Source organism: Oncorhynchus tshawytscha, linkage group LG24 (genome assembly GCF_018296145.1).
Source record: "Oncorhynchus tshawytscha isolate Ot180627B linkage group LG24, Otsh_v2.0, whole genome shotgun sequence".
NCBI lineage: Eukaryota > Metazoa > Chordata > Actinopteri > Salmoniformes > Salmonidae > Oncorhynchus > Oncorhynchus tshawytscha.
This window is the reverse complement of record NC_056452.1, coordinates 7,505,582-7,527,557: the sequence shown is the minus strand read 5'-3', so window position 1 is coordinate 7,527,557 and position 21,976 is coordinate 7,505,582. Positions and strand designations below refer to the sequence as shown.

At 43.4% G+C, this 21,976-nt stretch overlaps 1 protein-coding gene across 2 annotated transcripts in view; it reads left to right on the top strand.

Annotated features, from left to right (window-relative positions):
- Positions 1–21,976, top strand: part of LOC112223782 (zinc finger protein 385C-like) — a 139,663-nt gene that overhangs the window by 77,558 nt on the left and 40,129 nt on the right. The window contains exon 1 of one of the 2 annotated variants that reach the window (XM_024386985.2): positions 19,506–19,863. The exons of the other annotated variant lie outside the window; for it this stretch is intronic. Within the exon in view, the coding sequence (XP_024242753.1) occupies positions 19,854–19,863 (10 nt within the window). The 5' untranslated portion in view covers positions 19,506–19,853. Of the gene's footprint in view, positions 1–19,505; positions 19,864–21,976 lie in introns of those variants that run through there. 2 annotated transcript variants of the gene reach the window in all.

Below are 21,976 nucleotides of genomic sequence, written 5' to 3'. Positions count from 1 at the left end.
TAGTAGCAAAAAGTACTAGTAAAAATACACTTTATCTAGTCCTTGGCCTATATCTTAATCTGATTTTAGTGCAGGTCATGTTGTTCTTCATATTTCCGTCTCTGGTAAACACACACTATATAAAATCAAAGTTTCTTTGTCACATGCACAGGATACAGAAGGTGTAAACGGTACAGTGAAATGGTTACTTGCATAATGGAGTCTTTTGTGTAGACATGTAGCTAGCTAAACAATGAACCATAATCCCAACTCTAATGCCGCATTCAAAACAACTGGGAACTCGGAACTGGGGAATCTCTGACTTCAGTGAGTTCAAAACAACTGGGAACTCGGAAAAAAACAAGCTCCTACTGGGAAAATGTATTTGAAAGGTCATCCAACTCGGAATTCCCAGTCGGGAACTCAGGCTTCTTTCTAGAACCCAGACTTTCTGACCTGAAGATCGCTGACATCATGATTTGACCTTGTATTTTTCTGAGTTCCCAGTTGTTTTGTAGAGCCAATACTACCATGCTTGAATCTGCAGGTACAGTAGCTAAAGTTAACCAACTAGGTTCAATTTTAGCTACCTAGCTAACATTAGGCTAAACTAGCCATGCAAATTGATTTTTAAGATAGTAATAATATTACTACACAGATCATACAAGTAACGTTAGCTAGCGAGCCAGCCAGCTAACTTTACTTAGCTAGTTAACAGTAAGCTTTAACTTGCAATAAAATTGACTTTCTGACAAAATCGGTAACTTATAATATCTGAAAATGTAGCTACTCTTACATGTATGAACGCTTCTCCCTCTCTGTCATGGATGCCATGGTTGCCCTTAGTTTGAAGATGTGGAGACAAGTGTTTTATAAGTGTTTTAATCTGGAGACAAGTGTTTTATATAACAGCCTTCTGTGTTCTCTTTTTGACTCTCTCCATCATCACTCTGCTTCCACCGGGCATTAAACTGATTTCAAAACTCGGTCAACTTCTTCTGTGAAAACAACTCTGTCTTCCCAATCACTGTCATCAGAAGACTCTATAAGTGCAAGTGCTTAGGAGAATTATTTAAGAAACTGTTTGAAGAGGTAGGGTTTCATATGTTTTCGTACAATGGGCAAGGACTCTGCTCTCCTAGCTTCAGGGGCAAGCTGGTTCCACCATTGGGGTGGCAGGACAGAGAAGAGCTCTAACCTCCTCCCTGTAGGCTTTCTCGTCATTGTTGATAATCAGGCCTACCACCGTTGTGTCATCAGCAAACTTGATGACTGAGTTAGAGTCTTGCATGGCCACACGGTCATGGGTGAACAGGGAGTATAGGAGAGGGCTGAGAACACATTCTTGAGGGGCCCACATGTTGAGGGTCAGCGAAGGTGGAGGTGTTGTTGCCTACCCTCACCACCTGGGGTCGGCCCGTCTGGAAATCTAGGACTCAAGGCCCTGAGCTTAGTGATGAACTTAGAGGCCACTATGGCGTTGAAAGCTGAGCTGTAGTCGATGAACACAATTCTCACATATGCATTCCTCTTTTCCAGGTTTCTTGTCCACTATACAACTAGAAATATACCATATCACCAACATTTTCCAAACGGAGAAATAGGGTTGAAGTGTTCATTTAACATACGCACACACACACACACACACACACACACACACACTGAAGGGTGTGTCTGTGAATGGAGCGGTGCTGGCAGCTGGCGTGGGGGGGCACAGCTGCCTTGGCGGTCTCCCTCGCAGTGCTGCGAATGGTTCACTGACCCTGGCACCGTGATGCCAAATGACAGCAAGGAGCCGAAGCCCGCGAGGATGGAGAGAAGGAGCTGTAAAGGCCAGGAAAGAGATAGCAGAAGGGGTGGCAAGAGAGTGGGTGGAGTGGAGAAGGGTTGGGGACAGATGCATGTACAGTTGAAGTCGGAAGTTTACGTACACCTTAGCCAAATACATTTAAACTCAGTTTTTCACAATTCCTGACATTTTATCCTAGTAAACATTTCCTGTCTTAGGTCAGTTAGGATCACCACTTTGTTTTAAGAATAATAGTAGAGAGAATGATTTATTTCAGCTTTTATTAGTATTTGGTAGCATTGCCTTTAAATTGTTTAACTTGGGTCAAATGTTTCGGGTAGCCTTCCACAAGTTTCCCACAATAAGTTGGGTGAATTTTGGCCCATTCCTCCTGACAGAGCTCGTGTAACTGAGTCAAGTTTGTAGGCCTCCTTGCTCGCACACGCTTTTTCAGTTCTGCCCACACATTTTCTATAGGACTGAGGTCAGGGCTTTGTGATGGCCACTCCAATATTTTGACTTTGTTGTCCTTAAGCCATTTTGCCACAACTTTGGAAGTATGCTTGGGGTCATTGTCCATTTAGAAGACCCATTTGCAACTAAGCTTTAACTTACTGACTGATGTCTTGAGATGTTGCTTCAATATATCCACGTAATTTTCTGTCCTCATGATGCCATCTATTTTGTAAAGTGCACCAGTCCCTCCTGCAGCAAAGCACCCCCACAACATGAATCTGCCACCACCGTGCTTCACGGTTGGGATGGTGTTCTTCGGCTTGCAAGCCTCCCCCTTTTTCCTCCAAACATAACGATGGTCATTATGGCCATTTGTTTTCATCAGATCAGAGGACATTTCTCCAAAAAGTCATATCGTTGTCCCCATGTGCAGTTGCAAACCGTAGTCTGGCTTTTTTATGGCGGTTTTGGAGCAGTGGCTTCTTCCTTGCTGAGTGGCCTTTCAGGTTATGTCGATATAGGATTAGTTTTACTGTGGATATAGATCCCTTTGTACCTGTTTCCTCCAGCATCTTCACAGGGTCCTTTGCTGTTGTTCTGGGATTGATTTGCACTTTTCGCACCAAAGTATGTTCATCTCTAGGAGACAGAACGCGTCTCCTACCTGAGCGGTATGATGTCAGCGTGTTCCCATGGTGTTTTATACTTGTGTACTATTATTTGTACAGATGAACGTGGTACCTTCAGGCTTTTGGAAATTGCTCCCAAAGATGAACCAGACTTGTGGAGGTCTACAATTTTTTTTCTGAGGTATTGGCTGATTTATTTTGATTTTCCCCTGATGTCAAGCAACCTCCAATCGACTCAAATGATGTCAATTAGCCTTTCAGAAGATTCTAAAGCCATGACATCATTTTCTGGAATGCTCCAAGCTGTTTAAAGGCATGGTCAACTTAGTGCATGTAAAATTCTGACCCACTGGAATTATGATACAGTGAATTATAGGTGAAATAATCTGTCTGTAAACAGTTGTGGGGAAAATGACTTGTGTCATGCACGAAGTACAACTTGCAAAAACTACAGTTTGTTAACAAGAAATTTGTGGAGTGGTTGATAAACAAGTGTTAATGACTCCAACCTAAGTATGTAAACTTCTGATTCAACTGTATTGTTTTCTCATTCTGAAAGGAAATACTGAAAAGTGGATGAAAGAGCGTAATCATCTCTTTTTCACTTATTCTTCACTGCTTTTAGGGTCAATGCACCACAGGTAAAAACAGGGTGGACAACAAAATGTGTCTGTATAGCGTTTTTTTCAAAAAGCCGTCGGTATTCCAGTTGCAAGATAGATCAAATAATCCAATAGAAAGTCAAATGTTTCCAAACGATGGCTTGATTAATGAAACGTAAAACATTTTATTCGTAGAATCCAAAATGATATGACTCAAGGTAAACGAAGGTTCTAGTATTTCAGGTAAACAAAAAAATCAGGGTAAAACCTGTGGTTCAGAAAATGTACCCCTTCCCGGTATCCCAAACATTTGCCATAACTTATAGCCTTTACTTCCTATCTCTATATACCCAATAGACAGGTTGGCTGACAATGTCACGAAAATGATGTGCGAGCTTCGATGGGGCCTGAACCTATCCATTGTTGTTATTCTGAACTGTCAGATAGCTATCAACAATGACAAGAAGCTGCCGTGTGGGAAATCGTAGTTGGCTTGTTTCAGCTAGTTTTAGCTTGTCCTTGATACCATGTGTTGTTTTGAGATGTTTTGACTGATTTCATGACAATGCAAGTATGGCAACTCTAACAATCTGTTTGAGAGACAAGAAGTGCTCATTGTGCACAAGTATTTGTATTTTCAATAAGCATTGGAGAGGAAATATAGTTTACATGTTGTCAACAATCTAAGCCAACCCCATTTGTTTTGCCCCATAATTGCACACTCGTCGGTTTTGTTGCTAAACAACCAACCCGTCTACAGTATATGTGGCTATCTTGTCAGGCCCACCCGTACTTCAAACTAATTGATGCTAGAGGGCGTAATTGACCTATTCCAAATCAAATCATAGGACCATAATAAGAGACCACATAAGCAAATGAATGCATAAACCACATGTATATGACTGCGGTGTGAGGTGATGCAGAAGCTCGCCTTGTAGGGAGATTTTCAGGACTACTGCTGAGGTGTGGTGGTCTTACTGGCACTTTTACAATCGCCGAAGCATCACCCAGCTAGGTGGGTGCTACATGTCAGTAGTGGACGATCCAGCCTGATCTACGGAGGAGGAGCGTTGACAACGAGGTGCCCGATGAAGAGCTCCGGGCCCTGTCTGTCAGATGTCCCTACCTCTCTGCCTGGCCGTACCATCAATGCTCCCTCGGCTCAAGATACTACCTTTCTGAATGATCTATCACCTGAATCTGTGGAAGACCATCGCAAAATAACTTCCAGATCCTCCTACATTTAATAAAATAAATTGTTTTTGGTTTGTTTTGTTTTTAAGGTGACTTTGTGATTCAACGTGTAATGAAAAGCGCCAAATTAAATAAATATATTATTATTATTCTATATAGATATGAAACGATTCTTGATAAGCAATTTGCATAACCTCTCTGGGAAAGGTGGGACGCTGGCCAACATCTGGTGAAATTGCAGAGCGACAAATTCAAATGACAGAAATAGTAATAATAAACATTCATGAAAACACAATTGTTATACATCGGTTAAAAGATAAACATCTTGTTAATCCAGCCGCTTTGTCAGATTTCAAAAAGGCTTTACGGAGAAAGCATAACATGCGATTATCTGAGGACAGCATCCCGCACACAAAACGCATACAAACATTTTCCAAACAAACCACGAAAGTCAGAATTAGCGATAAAATGAATCACTTACCTTTGAAGATCTTCATCTGGTTGCAATCACAAGGTCCCAGGAACACAGTAAATAGTTGTTTTGTTCGATAAAGTCCCTCTTTATATCCCAAAAACTATGTTTTGTTGGCGCGTTTTGTTCAGTAATCCACTGGCTCAAAGGCGGTCAAAACACGCAGACGAATACATCCTAATAGTACCGGTAAAGTTCGTCGAAACATGTCAAACGATGTTTATAATTCATCCTCAGGGTTTCAATGATCTAAATAATCGATAATATTTCAACCGGACAATAGCGTATTCAATAGAAAGGAAAAACAACGAAGAGCGCGCACACAGTCACATGCGCAATCCAGTACAGCATGCTTCTCCAGTCCCCTGACCAAAAGGTTTCATTCTTCTTTATTTTTTAGAATACAAGCCTGAAACCATGTCTCAAGACTGTTGACATCTAGTGGAAGCCATAGGAACTGCAATCTGGGCCCTATCCCATTACATAGTCAATAGGCATTCAATGGAAAACCCACTCACATTAAAAAATTCCCACTTCCTGGATGGATTTTCCTTGGGTTTTTGACTGCCATATCAGTTCTGTTATACTCACAGACATTATTTTAACAGTTTTAAAAACTTCAGAGTGCTTTCTATCCAAATCTACCAATTATATGCATATCCTAGCTTCTGGGCCTAAGTAACAGGCAGTTTACTTTGGGCACGCTTGTCATCCAGACGTCAAAATACTGCCCCCTAGCCCAAAGAGGATAACCAAGAAAATAGGAAAACCGTTTCCAACAATGTTTATCATTCTTCTTTGGTGTATGGTAGATTGTTAGAAAGCTAAATGTCCTTCAAATCCCTGTCAAGAATTATGAGATCCAGTTAAACCAAAAAGAGGAAGGCAAAAAAGTGGTGGGTGTTACTTTGATTCTTTGTGGACATGGGTATTGTTGACAATTCAGCCATAGCTTTTCTTGAGACAAGATGCAAGGTCATGAAATGACATTATTATCCTTGAGAGTTGAACCGATAGTTCAAGACAGTAGGAGAAACCTCACCTATTGACGAACCAATAAGAACAAGCTTTCTTCCCTTTTCTTGGTTGAACTGTTCTTGGCACCCATTCTCTCTCCTGTACACCCCTTCTTTTTAATTTCATCCACAACTGGGGGGTCTTGAAATTGGATGCAAAATCAGACAACAAGAATCATTATAGAAATTATGGGGACGATTTTTGCCTTTGCCCCAATTTCCTGGAAGGTATTTACTTTCTAAAGGGGAAAATAGAAATTGGGGAGAAGCTTAGAAGAGGGAGAAACAATGTGTAATTCTCCTTTAGAAATAGAAATGGAGATATGGATTTTCTCCTCAACAGTTCCTAAAAAAAAGGGCTGCATGGTAGAGCAACAAAGTAAGGATGTAAAGCTTGCCTTATTTTCTCCAGATTGTGCCACTGCAATACAGACACATACACTTATGCATACACTTACACACATGCACACACACATACATGCGCACACACACACTATATGAGTTGTGTGGCATGGAAATTAAGCTGGGCTGTGAAATAGGACATCTATCAGCTGGAGTTGAGGTGGTCTGGCCTCATTTCACGGTGGAGACTGGAGAGTGGTGGAAATTTTGAGGAGCTCCTTTGGGGAGCTGTCATAAGAAGCCATTCTCCACGGTTGAAGGCCTGGGGCGTAGAGAGTGATGGGAAGGTTCACGTTGTGTATGGAGGTTGCAATTTGGGTTCCAGCAGGTCATTTGTAGGTCAGAATATCAGTGTGCATGTGTGTGACTAACTTTATATTTCTATGTACATATGGCAATGTTAGGCAAGCAGCAGGAGTACTCTCTCTCTTCTCTCTCTCTCTCTCTCTCTCTCTCTCTCTCTCTCTCGCTTTCCCATCTCTCCATTCTCATTCCATCTGGCCTTTTATCTTGGTTATTTACATAGGAGATGTCCTTGTCCATATGGCTTCCCCAGTCCACCTCAACCGCTCCTGAAATACATGGATTTCCATACATCAGCAATTTACATTTTGAACACCCATACGACGCATGCATGGATACATGCACACATACACACACGCTGGTTTACATAATCGGTTGGAGATGTGTACCCATCCGCTGTGCGGTCCAAGTAAGGTTTCGGCTCTGGGGCAACTTTGCAGATTTATTTGAATCCAGTACCTTCAAATCAAGTGTATAACTGTCAGTGCGTGTCAGTGTCGGCCTCCCCAGCCGCTGTTATTCGGGTCGACAGGGAGCCAGAGCGAAAACACACAGGCTGAATCCACACACATATGCAGGCGCGCACACACACAACCAAACACACACACTGACTAAGTCCACCCCGGCGCTCACTGACATTTATGTTTGTGTTCCCAGGTCAATGAGGCTCAGGGAGAGCAGGGGAATTATTCAGATTTATTAAAATTATGATAATGTGTTCAATTATTATGTGACTCAATGAAACACTAGCCTTGTCTGGAATCATTGTAATAGCCTTAAACAACTCTATTGCGAGTACAATACAGTAGCTGACCAACTATGGACTGAATCTGCCTGCGTACATGCCATGATAGTCATGCCATGATAGTCAATGTTTCTTTAAGGTAATTGATTAGCTATAAAGCACACACCTAGTTCTCCAGGTCTGAATCAGACTCACATTTAGGAAAGAACAACAACCGTGCCAGCATGGATTTTTCTGAATTCATCTGTCTTCGATTCCTTGCATCCCACCTCCTCTAGCTTTTTGGAGGCCATGAGATTTAGTTGCTGCCCCTCTCCCCCCCACACACACACACACTTCTCTACCCCTTGCTAAAACATTTTTTTAAATTGACCCAAAACATGACTCGAAACCAGGGCCAGGTTAACCTAATGTGACCGACTGCCCTGATTCAGTTTTATGTAGCAAAATTTGAAATTGTGTTTTTTACATTAGATAAAAATAGCGAAATGGTATATCATACACTGCAGTTGAGGTACAATGGGAAAGTAATTCTGTTTTGAAAATTAATGAACTTGTAACCCCACTTTTGAGAAAATGACCCTGGAATGTTTTGGTACACCTACTATCAAATCAAATTTTATTTGTCACATACACATGGTTAGCAGATGTTAATGCGAGTGTAGCGAAATGCTTGTGCTTCTAGTTCCGACAATGCAGTAATAACCAACAAGTAATCTAGCTAACAATTCCAAAACTACTACCTTATAGACACAAGTGTAAGGGGATAAAGAATATGTACATAAAGATATATGAATGAGTGATGGTACAGAGCGGCATAGGCAAGATACAGTAGATGGTATTGAGTGCAGTATATACATATGAGATGAGTATGTAAACAAAGTGGCATAGTTAAAGTGGCTAGTGATGTATATGTGTATATGTGCTAGTTTATGTATTACATAAAGATGCAGTAGATGATATAGAGTACAGTATATACATATGAGATGAATAATGTAGGGTATGTAAACATTATATTAGGTAGCATTGTTTAATGTGGCTAGTGATATATTTTACATCATTTCCCATCAATTCCCATTATTAAAGTGGCTGGAGTTGAGTCAGTGTGTTGGCAGCAGCCACTCAATGTTAGTGGTGGCTGTTTAACAGTCTGATGGCCTTGAGATAGAAGCTGTTTTTCAGTCTCTCGGTCCCAGCTTTGATGCACCTGTACTGACCTCGCCTTCTGGATGATAGCGGGGTGAACAGGCAGTGGCTCGGGTGGTTATTGTCCTTGATGATCTTTATGGCCTTCCTGTGACATCGGGTGGTGTAGGTGTCCTGGAGGGCAGGTAGTTTGCTAGAGAATGGCTGTAGACAGAGAGCCCTTCTCTGTCTACAGCCATTCAGCATCGTTCACACCCTCTTAAGCCATAGTCCCACCCATCTCTCTAAGAATTCACATGTGAGGTCATGTGGTAAACACACACTATATCAAATAAAATCCAAGTTTATTTGTCACATGCACAGGATACAGAAGGTGTAAACGGTACAGTGGTTACTCACATAGTAGCAATATCAAAAACAGAAAGTGTCCATATTGTATACATATTTTATCATTATTAGATGACCCTTACCTGACACACTTGTCTAAATTGATGGGTCATGTGAAGGAAATGCTAGAACCGCATCTAGCTAAGTGGATGGGTCACGATGTTCAAGAAATACAATAGATCGCTGTAATCCCCCCCAGACACACCTAGCTAATTTGATGGGTCATGTAATAACCCGGCCGAACTGGAGTCTTTTGTTTAGACATGTAGCTAGCTAGGTAGCTAGCTAGCTAAACAATGAACCGGCATAATCCCAGCTCATACTACTACCAATAAAAACATTGTCATAGCTGTAGTATGAATCTGCTGGTAGCTTAAGCTAACAAACTAGGTTCAATGTTAGCTAACTGACATTAGGCTATAACTAGCAATGCAAATGAATTTCTGATTCAAGTAATATTACTACACAGATCATAACGTTAGCTAGCAAGCCAGCAAGCTAATGTTTTTTTTTAATTATTTTTTCAAAATATTTAATATTTAAAACATACAATATACTTGCAGTGAAGCCACTCAACAACTACATCATATTAGTCATCCAACAGACTCCCATCCAGAGCGACACACAGAAGCAACCAGGGTCAACACCCTGCTCAAGGGCACGTCGACAGATCTCCCAAAAGGTCAAAAACGGAGACCCAAACCAGCGATCCATCAGCCACCGGCCCAAACTCCCAACCACCAGGCCATCAGTCCTCCAAGACCCCCCTACACAGTGCCCCCCTCCCCGAAAAAAATAATTATAATTCCAATCCCCACCCCCAAGACACCCGTCCTCAATGTACCAAAAATTAACAAAAGAGAGAAAAAAAAGATAGACAAAGGAAAACAGAAAACAAAAATGCCAAAAACAACAGCATTAGCTGTAACAACACTGCCCTTCAGTGTCATTCAAACTTACTTTTTGTTATGTTTTATTTTGTCTTTATTTGTTTTACTTTTATCTTTGACCGTCATTCTATCTCCCACCCAGCAACTCCACTCCCACTTGTCTCCAATTCCACATCCCGACCCTCAGCTTCCTTCAGCCCATCCCACCTATCTCTGCTGGCCAGCCTCTTCGGATTTCTGTGCACCATATATCTTTCAACTATGCTGTGATGTTTAACATACAATTTCAATCTATCTAATCAAATAGAATCCACAGATTGCGAGTTGACGATAGATACCATTTAACTCAGTTTTGTCTGTAGCTACATCTTGTTTGACCAGCATTGTGTCAAGTCACTCCGGTTTACACTGACCGTGGCATGTGCAGAGAGTAACCCATCACTTTTTCCAATTGATCTGTTGATAGCGCCTGCTAAATTCAGGGCATCGACGTTGTTGAGAAAAGCAGCAAAACTTTTGTAGTTCTCGATGGCCAACGTTATATCTTTTAAAAAACAGCACGGTAGAAAGGACATATCAACACATACTGAACAGCTAACGTTATAGACAGAAGCATGCTACATGGCAGACCAATCCAAACTCATCTCTCGGCGTGTCCAGCCCATCCATTATCTTAGCTAATCATGGCTAGCAGGGAGGTTCCTGTCTTTTTCCGTGGCTAAAGCAACTAGGCTCGTAATTTAACAATTTTATTTGTATTTATGGCTGGAATACAAGTTTGTTATTAAGGCACATGAAACTTCACATGTTCCAGAAGGCATTTCTTCCAAAAAACATACTTTGATGAAAAAATGTATATTTACGTTCAAATGGCGCTTCTGTGAAGTAGTGACTTGCGACATATGCCTAGTTTCCTGAAACTAGTCACAAATGTGTAGTTCTGGGCAAGAACATTTTAGAGGCCCCCAGTCTTGGCGACCTAGACAAAATTCTCTTAATTTCCTGCAATTCTACATGATGCGGTGATACCTTTTTTTTTTTTTTCGTTTTGCATTTTTACCCATTTTGCCATGGCTTATTAGTAGGGTTGCCAAATTCCCTGAACTTTCAATAAATTCCTCGGTTTTCCCAAAACTCCGGTTGAAGGTTTCCCGGAATCAGGAGGGAATAAGCAGGAAATCTGTAATCCTCCAATCAGGATTTCTGGAAAATCAGGGAATTTATGAAAAGTTCCCCGAATTTTGCAACCCTACTTACTGTATGTGTGTTCATAAACTGTCTGAGTGACTCAAACATTATAACAAAATCAATGGGGTCCCTTGGAGGTTATGCTTGAAATAATCTCTAGTCATGCTTTATGGATAGGTCTGTCGGTAGTTAACATAACAAGAGGAAAACTCCTGGTGCACTACCCAATTTCGAAATTGCACCTTGTGTTTTGTGAACAGTAAGACTGTTTAAAAAAAAAAGTGTAATAATAATAATAAACAGCGTGTGGTCCGCGTATAGTGCGAGCTAGCCCTGGAGGTAGAATGGGATGAATTGTAGAAAGATGAAAGAAGATGAGTCTATGAGAGACTTAATAGCTCACAAATATATATATTTTTATTTATTAATTATTAAATTAAATAAATGTTCAACCTCTTGTAAAAAAATACTAAACAGCCTTAGTACAACACGCAGCGACCACACCAATAGATTTTAGCCTTTTGGTATGTACAATGTACAGTGCATTCGGAAAGTATTCAGACGAAACGAAGCGGTCTTCTGGTCAGACTCCGGAGACGGGCACATCGTGCACCACTCCCTAGCATAATTCTCGCCAATGTCCAGTCTCTTGACAACAAGGTTGATGAAATCCGAGCAAGGGTAGCATTCCAGAGGGACATCAAAGACTGTAACGTTCTTTGCTTCACGGAAACATGGCTCACTGGAGAGACGCTATCGGAGTCGGTGCAGCCAGCTGGTTTCTCCACACATCGCGCCGACAGAAACAAACATCTTTCTGGTAAGAAGAGGGGCGGGGGCGTATGCTTCATGGTTAACGAGACGTGGTGTGGTCACAACAACATACAGGAACTCAAGTCCTTCTGTTCACCTGATTTAGAATTCCTCGCAATCAAATGTTGACCGCATTATCTACCAAGGGAATTCTCTTCGATTATAATCACAGCCATATATATTCCCCCCCAAGCAGACACATCGATGGCTCTGAACAAACTTTATTTGACTCTTTGCAAACTGGAATCCATATATCCTGAGGCTGCATTCATTGTAGCTGGGGATTTTAACAAGGGTAATCTGAAAACAAGACTCCCTAAATTGTATCAGCATATCGATTGCGCAACCAGGGCTGGCAAAACCTTGGATCATTGCTATTCTAACTTCCGCGACGCATATAAGGCCCACCCCCGCTCCTCTTTCGGGAAAAGCTGACCACGAATCCATTTTGTTGCTCCCTGCGTACAGACAGAAACTAAAACAAGAAGCTCCCGCGCTGAGGTCTGTTCAACGCTGGTCCGACCAATCTGATTCCATACTCCAAGACTGCTTCCATCACGTGGACTGGGATATGTTTCGTATTGCGTCAAACAACAACATTGACGAATACGCTGATTCGGTGAGCGAGTTCATTAGAACGTGCGTTGAAGATGTCTTTCCCATAGCAACGATTAAAACATTCCCAAACCAGAAACCGTGGATTGATGGCAGCATTCGCGTGAAACTGAAAGCGCAAACCACTGCTTTTAATCAGGGCAAGGTGACCTGAAACATGACCGAATACAAACAGTGTAGCTATTCCCTCCGCAAGGCAATCAAACAAGCTAAGCATCAGTATAGAGACAAAGTAGAATCGCAATTCAACGGCTCAGACACAAGAGGTATGTGGCAGGGTCTACAGTCAATCACGGATTACAAAAAGAAAACCAGCCACGTCACGGACCAGGATGTCTTGCTCCCAGGCAGACTAAATAACTTTTTTGTCCCGCTTTAAGGACAATATAGTGCCACTGACACGGCCCGCAACCAAAACATGCGGACTCTCCTTCACTGCAGCCGACGTGAGGAAAACATTTAAACGTGTTAACCCTCGCAAGGCTGCAGGCCCAGACGGCATCCCCAGCCGTGCCCTCAGAGCATGCGCAGACCAGCTGGCTGGTGTGTTTACGGACATATTCAATCAATCCCTATCCCAGTCTGCTGTTCCCACATGCTTCAAGAGGGCCACCATTGTTCCTGTTCCCAAGAAAACTAAGGTAACTGAGCTAAACGACTACCGCCCCCCCGTAGCACTCACTTCCGTCATCATGAAGTGCTTTGAGAGACTAGTCAAGGACGATATCACCTCCACCCTACCTGACACCCTAGACCCACTCCAATTTGCTTACCGCCCGAATAGGTCCACAGACGATGCAATCTCAACCACACTGCACACTGCCCTAACCCATCTGGACAAGAGGAATACCTATGTGAGAATGCTGTTCATCGACTACAGCTCGGCATTTAACACCATAGTACCCTCCAAGCTCGTCATCAAGCTCGAGACCCTGGGTCTCGACCCCGCCCTGTGCAACTTGGTACTGGACTTCCTGACGGGCCGCCCCCAGGTGGTGAGGGTAGGCAACAACATCTCCACCCCGCTGATCCTCAACACTGGGGCCCCACAAGGGTGCGTTCTGAGCCCTCTCCTGTACTCCCTGTTCACCCAACTCAATCATCAAGTTTGCGGACGACACAACAGTGGTAGGCTCGTTTACCAACAACGACGAGACGGCCTACAGGGAGGAGGTGAGGGCCCTCGGAGTGTGGTGTCAGGAAAATAACCTCACACTCAACGTCAACAAAACTAAGGAGATGATTGTGGACTTCAGGAAACAGCAGAGGATTTTGGCTTGTCACCAAAAGCACTCACAAACTTCTACAGATGCACAATCGAGAGCATCCTGGCGGGCTGTATCACCGCCTCGTACGGCAACTGCTCCGCCCACAACCGTAAGGCTCTCCAGAGGGTAGTAAGGTCTGCACAATGCATCACCGGGGGCAAACTACCTGCCCTCCAGGACACCTACACCACCCGATGTCACAGGAAGGCCATAAAGATCATCAAGGACAACAACCACCCGAGCCACTGCCTGTTCACCCCGCTATCATCCAGAAGGCGAGGTCAGTACAGGTGCATCAAATCTAGGACCGAGAGACTGAAAAACAGCTTCTATCTCAAGGCCATCAGACTGTTAAACAGCCACCACTAACATTGAGTGGCTGCTGCCAACACACTGACTCAACTCCAGCCACTTAATAATGGGAATTGATGGGAAAGGATGTAAAATATATCACTAGCCACTTTAAACAATGCTACCCAATATAATGTTTACATACCCTACATTATTCATCTCAGATGTATACGTATATACTGTACTCTATATCATCTACTGCATCTTTATGTAATACATGTATCACTAGCCACTTTAACTATGCCACTTTGTTTACATACTCATCTCATATGTATATACTGTACTCGATACCATCTACTGTATCTTGCCTATGCCGCTCTGTACCATCACTCATTCATATATCTTTATGTACATATTCTTTATCCCCTTACACTTGTGTGTTTAAGGTAGCAGTTTTGGAATTGTTAGTTAGATTACTTGTTGGTTATTACTGCATTGTCGGAACTAGAGGCACAAGCATTTCGCTACACTCGCATTAACATCTGCTAACCATGTGTATGTGACAAATAAAATTTGATTTGATTTATTAGGGATAGCCCCCTTTTTTCAATAAAACAGTCTTATTCTAAAATGGATTAAATATGTTTGTTTTTTCTCATCATTACCCATAATGACAAAGCAAAAATAGGTTTTTGACATTTTTGCAAATGTATTAAAAAAACACAAATAACATATTTACTTAAGTATTCAGACCCTTTGAGCTCAGGTGCAGCTTGTTTCCATTGATCATCTTTGACATGTTTCTACAACTTGATTGGAGTCCACCTGTGGTAAATTCAATTGATTGGACATGATTTGGAAAGGCACACACCTGTCTATATAAGGACCCACAGTTGACAGTAAATGTCAGAGCAAAAACCAAGCCATGAGGTCGAAGGAATTGTCCGTAGAGCTCCGAGACAGGATTGTGTCAAGGCACAGATCCACAAGAACTCAGCAGCCTCCATCATTCTTAAATGGAAGAAGTTTGGAACCACCAAGACTCTTCCTAGAGCTGGCTGGCCGCCCGGCAAAACTGAGCAATCGGGAGAAGGGCCTTGGTCAGGGAGGTGACCAAGAACCTGTCACTCTGACAGAGCTCCAGATTTCCTCTGTGGAGATGGGAGAACCTTCCAGAAGGACAATCATCTCTGTAGCACTCCACCAATCAGTCCTTTATGGTGGAGTGGCCTGATGAAAGCCACTCCTCAGTAAAAGACACTTGACAGCCTGATTTGAGTTTGCCAAAAGGCACCTAAATGACTCTCAGACCATGAGAAACAAGATTATCTGGTCTGATGATGTAAGGGTTTTCCTTAGGTGAAGTAGAGGCGGACCAAAACGCAGCGTGATTATATTGATTCATGTTTAATAAAAACAGACAAACACGAACACTACAAAACAATAAACGTGGAAAACCAATAACAGCCCTGTCTGGTGCAAAACACAGAGACAGGAACAATCACCCACAAACACACAGTGAAACCCAGGCTACCTAAATATGGTTCCCAATCAGAGACAATGACTAACACCTGCCTCTGATTGAGAACCATATCAGGCCAGACATAGAAATAGACAAACAAGACATCCAACATAGAATGCCCACTCAGATCACACCCTGACCAACCAAAACATAGAAACTAACAAAGTAAACTATGGTCAGGGTGTGACAGTACCCCCCCCCCCCAAGGTGCGGACTCCGGCCGCAAAACCTGAACCTATTGGGGAGGGTCTGGGCGGGCATCTGTCCACGGTGGCGGCTCTGGTGCTGGACGTGGCCCCCACTTCACCGTAGTCCTAGTCCCCCACCTTGTCCGCTTCCATGGCCTCCTAGCCACGGCGACCCTACTTAATGACCCCACTGGACTGAGGGGCGGCAGCTCGGGACAGAGGGGCGGCAGCTCGGGACAGAGGGGCGGCAGCTCGGGACAGAGGGGCGGCAGCTCGGGACAGAGGGGCGGAAGCTCGGGACAGAGGGGCAGAGACAGAGGGGCGGAAGCTCGAGACAGAGGGGCGGAGGCTCGGGACAGAGGGGCGGAGGCTCGGGACAGAGGGGCGGAGGCTCGGGACAGAGGGGCTCTGGCGGCTCGGGACAGAGGGGCTCTGGCGGCTCGGGACAGAGGGGCTCTGGCGCCTCTGGGCTGAGGGGCTCTGGCACCTCTGGGCTGAGGGGCTCTGGCGCCTCTGGGCTGAGGGGCTCTGGCGCCTCTGGGCTGAGGGGCTCTGGCGCCTCAGACTCCGGCAGCAGCGCCGGACAGGCGGGAGACTCCGGCAGCAGCGCCGGACAGGCGGGAGACACCGGCAGCAGCGCCGGACAGGCGGGAGACTCCGGCAGCAGCGCCGGACAGGCGGGAGACTCCGGCAGCAGCGCCGGACAGGCGGGAGCACCTAGGATGAACCGGAGAGACAGCCTGGTGCGGGGGGCTGCCACCGGAGGGCTGGTGCGTGGAGGTTGTGACGGATAGACCGGACCGTGCAGGCGCACTGGAGCTCTTGAGCACCGAGCCTGCCCAACCTTACCCGGTTGAATGGTCCCGGTCGCCCTGCCAGTGCGGCGAGGTGGAATAAGCCGCACTGGGCTATGCAGGCGAACCGGGGACACCGTGCGCAAGGCTGGTGCCATGTAAACCGGCCCAAGGAGACGCACTGGAGACCAGATGCGTAGAGCCGGCTTCATGGCATTTGGCTCGATGCCCACTCTAGCCCGGCCGATACGCGGAGCTGGAATGTACCGCACAGGGCTATGCACCCGCACTGGGGACACCGTGTGCTTCACAGCATAACGCGGTGCCTGCCCGGTCTCTCCAGCCCCCCGGTAAGCTCAGGAAGTTGGCGCAGGTCTCCTACCTGGCTTCGCCACACTTCCTGTGTGCCCCCCCCAAGAAATTTTTGGGGCTGACTCTCGGGCTTCCATCCACGCCGCCGTGCTGCCTCCTCATACCAGCGCCTCTCCGCCTTCGCCGCCTCCAGCTCTTCTTTGTGGCGGCGATATTCTCCAGGCTGTGCCCAGGGTCCTTTTCCTTCCAATTCCTCCTCCCATGTCCAGAAGTCTCTCTCGCGCTGCTCCTGCTGCTGCCCGTTACCACGCCGCTTGGTCCTGTTGTGGTGGGTGATTCTGTAAGGGTTTTCCTTAGGTGAAGTAGAGGCGGACCAAAACGCAGCGTGATTATATTGATTCATGTTTAATAAAAACAGATAAACACGAACACTACAAAACAATAAACGTGGAAAACCAAAAACAGCCCTGTCTGGTGCAAAACACAGAGACAGGAACAATCACCCACAAACACACAGTGAAACCCAGGCTACCTAAATATGGTTCCCAATCAGAGACAATGACTAACACCTGCCTCTGATTGAGAACCATATCAGGCCAGACATAGAAATAGACAAACAAGACAGCCAACATAGAATGCCCACTCAGATCACACCCTGACCAACCAAAACATAGAAACATATAAAGCAAACTATGGTCAGGGTGTGACAGATGAAACCAAGATTGAACTGAATGCCAAGCTTCACGTCTGGAGGAACGTGAACCTGGCAGCAACAGGGACTGCGAGACTAGTCAGGATTGAGGGAAAGATGAACGGAGCAAAGTACAGAGAGACCCTTGATGAAAATCTGCTCCAGAGAGTTCAGGACCTCAGACTGGGAAGAAGGTTCACCTTCCAACAGGACAACGACCCTGAGCACACAGCCAAAACAATGCAGGAGTGGCTTCGGGTCAAGTATCTGAATGACCTTGAGTGGCCCAGCCAGAGCCCGGACTTGAACCTGATTGAACATCTCTGGGAGAGACCTGAAAATAGCTGTGCAGCAACGCTCCCCATCCAACCTGACAGAGCTTGATAGGATCTGCTGAAAAGAATTGGAGAAACTCCCCAAATACAGGTGTGCCAAGCTTGTAGCATCATATCCCATGAATACTTATTTATTTACATTTAAAATGTAACGTTTATTTAACTAAGCAAGTCAGTGAAGAACAAATTCTTATTTACAATGACGGCCTACCCCAGCCATACCCGGACTACGCTGGGCCAATTGTGTGCCGCCCTATGGGACTCACAATCACTGCCAGATGTGATAGAGCCTGGATTCAAACCAGGGACTGCACTGAGATGCAGTGCCTTAGACCGCTGTGCCACTTGGGAAATTTGAGGCCGTAGTCACTGCCAAAGGTGCTTCAACAAAGTACTGAGTAAAGTGTCTGAATACTTATGTATATGTATTAATTCAGTTTTTTTTGTTTTAAAAAAATAAATAATCAGAAATGTCTAAAAATCTGTTTTTGCTTTGTCATTATGAGCTATTGTGTGTAGATTGATGAGGGAAAAACAACATTTAATACATTTTTGTAAGGCTGTAACATTGAAAAATGTGGAAAAACCTAATCAAATGTTATTAGTCACATTCGCCGAATACAACATGTGTAGATCTTACAGTAAAATGCTTTCTTACGAGCCCCTAACCAACAATGCAGTTAAAATTAAAATAAATATCAGTAAAAATAATAAATAAAAGTAACAAGTAATTAAAGAGCAGCAATAAAATAACAATAGCAAGACTATACACAGGGGGGTACCGGTACAGAGTCAATGTGCAGCTGCACCGGTTAGTTGAGGTAATAGTAATGCATAGATGTTAACAACAGAGAGTAGCAGCGGTGTAAATGGGGGAGGGGGTAATGCAACTAGTCTGGGTAGCCATTTGATTACATGTTCAGTAGTCTTATGGCTTGGGGGTAGAAGCTGTTTTAGAAGCCTCTTGGACCTAGACTTGGCATGGGTCTAGGGAGTGGGATAATGGTGTTGATGTGAGCAATGACTAGCCTTTCAAAGCATCTCATGGCTACAGACATGAGTGCTACAGGTGGCTCTTACAACTGGCTCTCACAACTATTCTGTTTTTATTTCATTATTCACACCTGCATAATCCCTGCCAGATAGCAGAAACATCAGTCTATTTACAATGGCTTTTTAAAAACACACTACTTTTTAAAAAGCCATTGTAAATAGACGGATGTTTCTGCTATTTGGCAGGGATTATGCAGGTGTGAATAACGAAATAAAAACAGAATAGTTGTAAGAGCCAGTTGGATGGCAAGCGCGAGAGTGAAAGAAGACAACGAGGGGTGAAGGGGGTTAAGAGGAAACAGTTGGTGCTGGCCAACACCAACTCATCTCCCACTCTTTTTCTCTTTCCCTCCCACTCCCTTCCTCTCCCCCTTGTCTCCACTCCTCTCTCTCTCACTCTTTATTCTCCCGCTTTCTCTCTCTCCCTCTCCCCCTAATCTCTGTTCCTTTCTCTCTGTCTCTCCCTCTCCCCCTGGCACACTGATCAGTGTAGCATGAAGCTTTTAATTGAGGCGCATGTGTATCATTCCTGTGAGCTGCGGCAGATTGGATTAGCAGAGCGATGTGTCATTGAGTTGACTGACAAAAGACTACCACTGCACAGAGGGAAGTAGAGTGAGAGAGGCAGGCGCAGAAGAGTGAGAGAAAAATAGGCTGCTCTTTTAGGTGGGTTTCTTTTGGAGAACGTTAGGGAACATTGTGGCAATATTTACCAGGAATCTGTAGCTTCAAAGGGATAGGAGTTTAAAAAACGAATCACAATACCCGGCACCATGCTTCTAGGTAAGTGATGTTTACTTAGTGGATGTCTGAGTGGATGTCTGAGAAAGTGTGCTAGCAAACTTGTCATTTAATTTGTCTCGTAGGTTTCTTGATAGTCTGTAAAAAACAGTGATTGTCAGTACTGTACACATGTTGTGTTGCATTATTAAATATTGTTAGCCTATTTGAAGTAGCATTCATAGCACTCTTACCGTCGGTTGTCATTTGTGACAGACACAGGGAATTTGTGTAGTATAGTTATCCCTGTCACTGTCAAGTGTCAATTTTCAACGGTAGAAATCAGTGTCTGCAGTAGAAAACACTCAAGTGTAAAGCATCCTTGTTTCCCCCCAATTTGGCCCTTTGAGAAGAACAAAAAAATGAACAATTGTGTTGTCGTTTCAAAGGGAAGGACAGAATTGGTATCGCTGACCATATTGTTACAGACAATTATTGTGATCTCTGTGGTCCTGATTAGCTGATCTAGGCTAATTGTAGCCAATTGATGATACACAAGTGTTTTTTCTGGTAATATAAAAAAAGGGGTTTTGTTCGAAATATCTTGATAAAAAACAAATTATCAAAATGTATTAAATATGTATTTATTTTTATGTACCATCTCATATGTATATATGTACTTCACCTTCAGAAAGTATTCACAAAACCTTTACATTTCCCACATTGTGTTACAGTCTGAATTTAAAATGAATTAAATTGAGATTTTGTGTCACTGATCTAAACACAATCCCCTGTAATGTCAGTGGAATTTTGTTTGTAGAAATGTTTGAAATTAACAAAAAACAAAAAACTGGTATGTCTTGAGTGAATAAGTATTCAACCCCTTTGTTATTGCAAGCCTTGATAAGTTTAGGAGTAAAGATGTGCTTAACAAATTACAAAATAAGTTGAAATGACTCGTTCCGTGTTCAATAATAGCGGGTAAACTTGATTTTTGAATAACTACCCTACCTCTGTATCCCACATATACAATTATCTGTAAGGTCCCTCAATCGAGTGGTGAATTTCAAGCACAGATTCAACCACAAAGACCAGGGAGATTTTCCAATGGCTCGCAAAGAAGGGTACCGATTGGTAGATGTGTTTTTTTTATGCAGACGCTGAATATCCCTTTGAGCATGGTGAAGTTATTAATTACACTTTGGATGGTGTATCAATACACCCAGTCAATACAAAGATACAGGCATCCTTCCTAATTCAGTTGCTGGAGAGGAAGGATACTACTCTGGGCTTTCACCATGAGGCCAATGGTGATTTTAAAATAATTACAGAGTTTAATGGTTGTGATAGGAGAAAACTGAGGATGCATCAACAACATTGTAGTTGTACTAACCCAAATGAGAGAATGAAAAGAAGGAAACGTCTGTACATAATACAAATATCCAAAAACATGCACCCTGTTTGCAATAAGACACTTAATTAAGTAATACTGCAAAAGATGTGGCAAACAAATGTACTTTTTGTCCTGAATACAAAATGTTATGTTTGGGGAAAATACAACACAACACATCACTAAGTACCACATATTTTTAAGCATGGTGGTGGTTGCATCATGTTATGGGTATGCTTGTCATCGGCAAGGAGTGGGGAGTTTTTTACAATAAAAATAAATACAATAAAACGTAATACAGCTATAAACACAGGCAATATCCTAGAGGAAAACCTGGTTCAGGTTGCTTTCCAACAGACACTGGGAGACAAATTCAGCTTTCAGCAGGAAAAAAACCTAAAACACATCGCCAAATCTATACTGTAGTTGCTTACCAAGATGACATTGATGTTCTTGAGTGGCCTAGTTAGTGTTTTGACATAAATCGACTTAAAAATCTATGGCAAGACTTGAAGATGGATGTCTAGCAATGATCAACAATCAACTTGACAGAGCTTGAAGAATTAACAAAAAATTGAATGGGGAAATATTGTACAATCCAGGTGTGCAAAGCTCTTAGAGACTTACCCTAAAAGACTCACAGCTGTAATCGCTGCCAAAGGTGCTTCTACAAAGTATTGACTCAGGGGTGTGAATACTTATGTAAATTAGATATTTATGTATTTTGTTTTGAAAATAATGTGCTAAAAGGATCGAGTTTTGTGTCAAGTCAAGGGTTTTTGAATA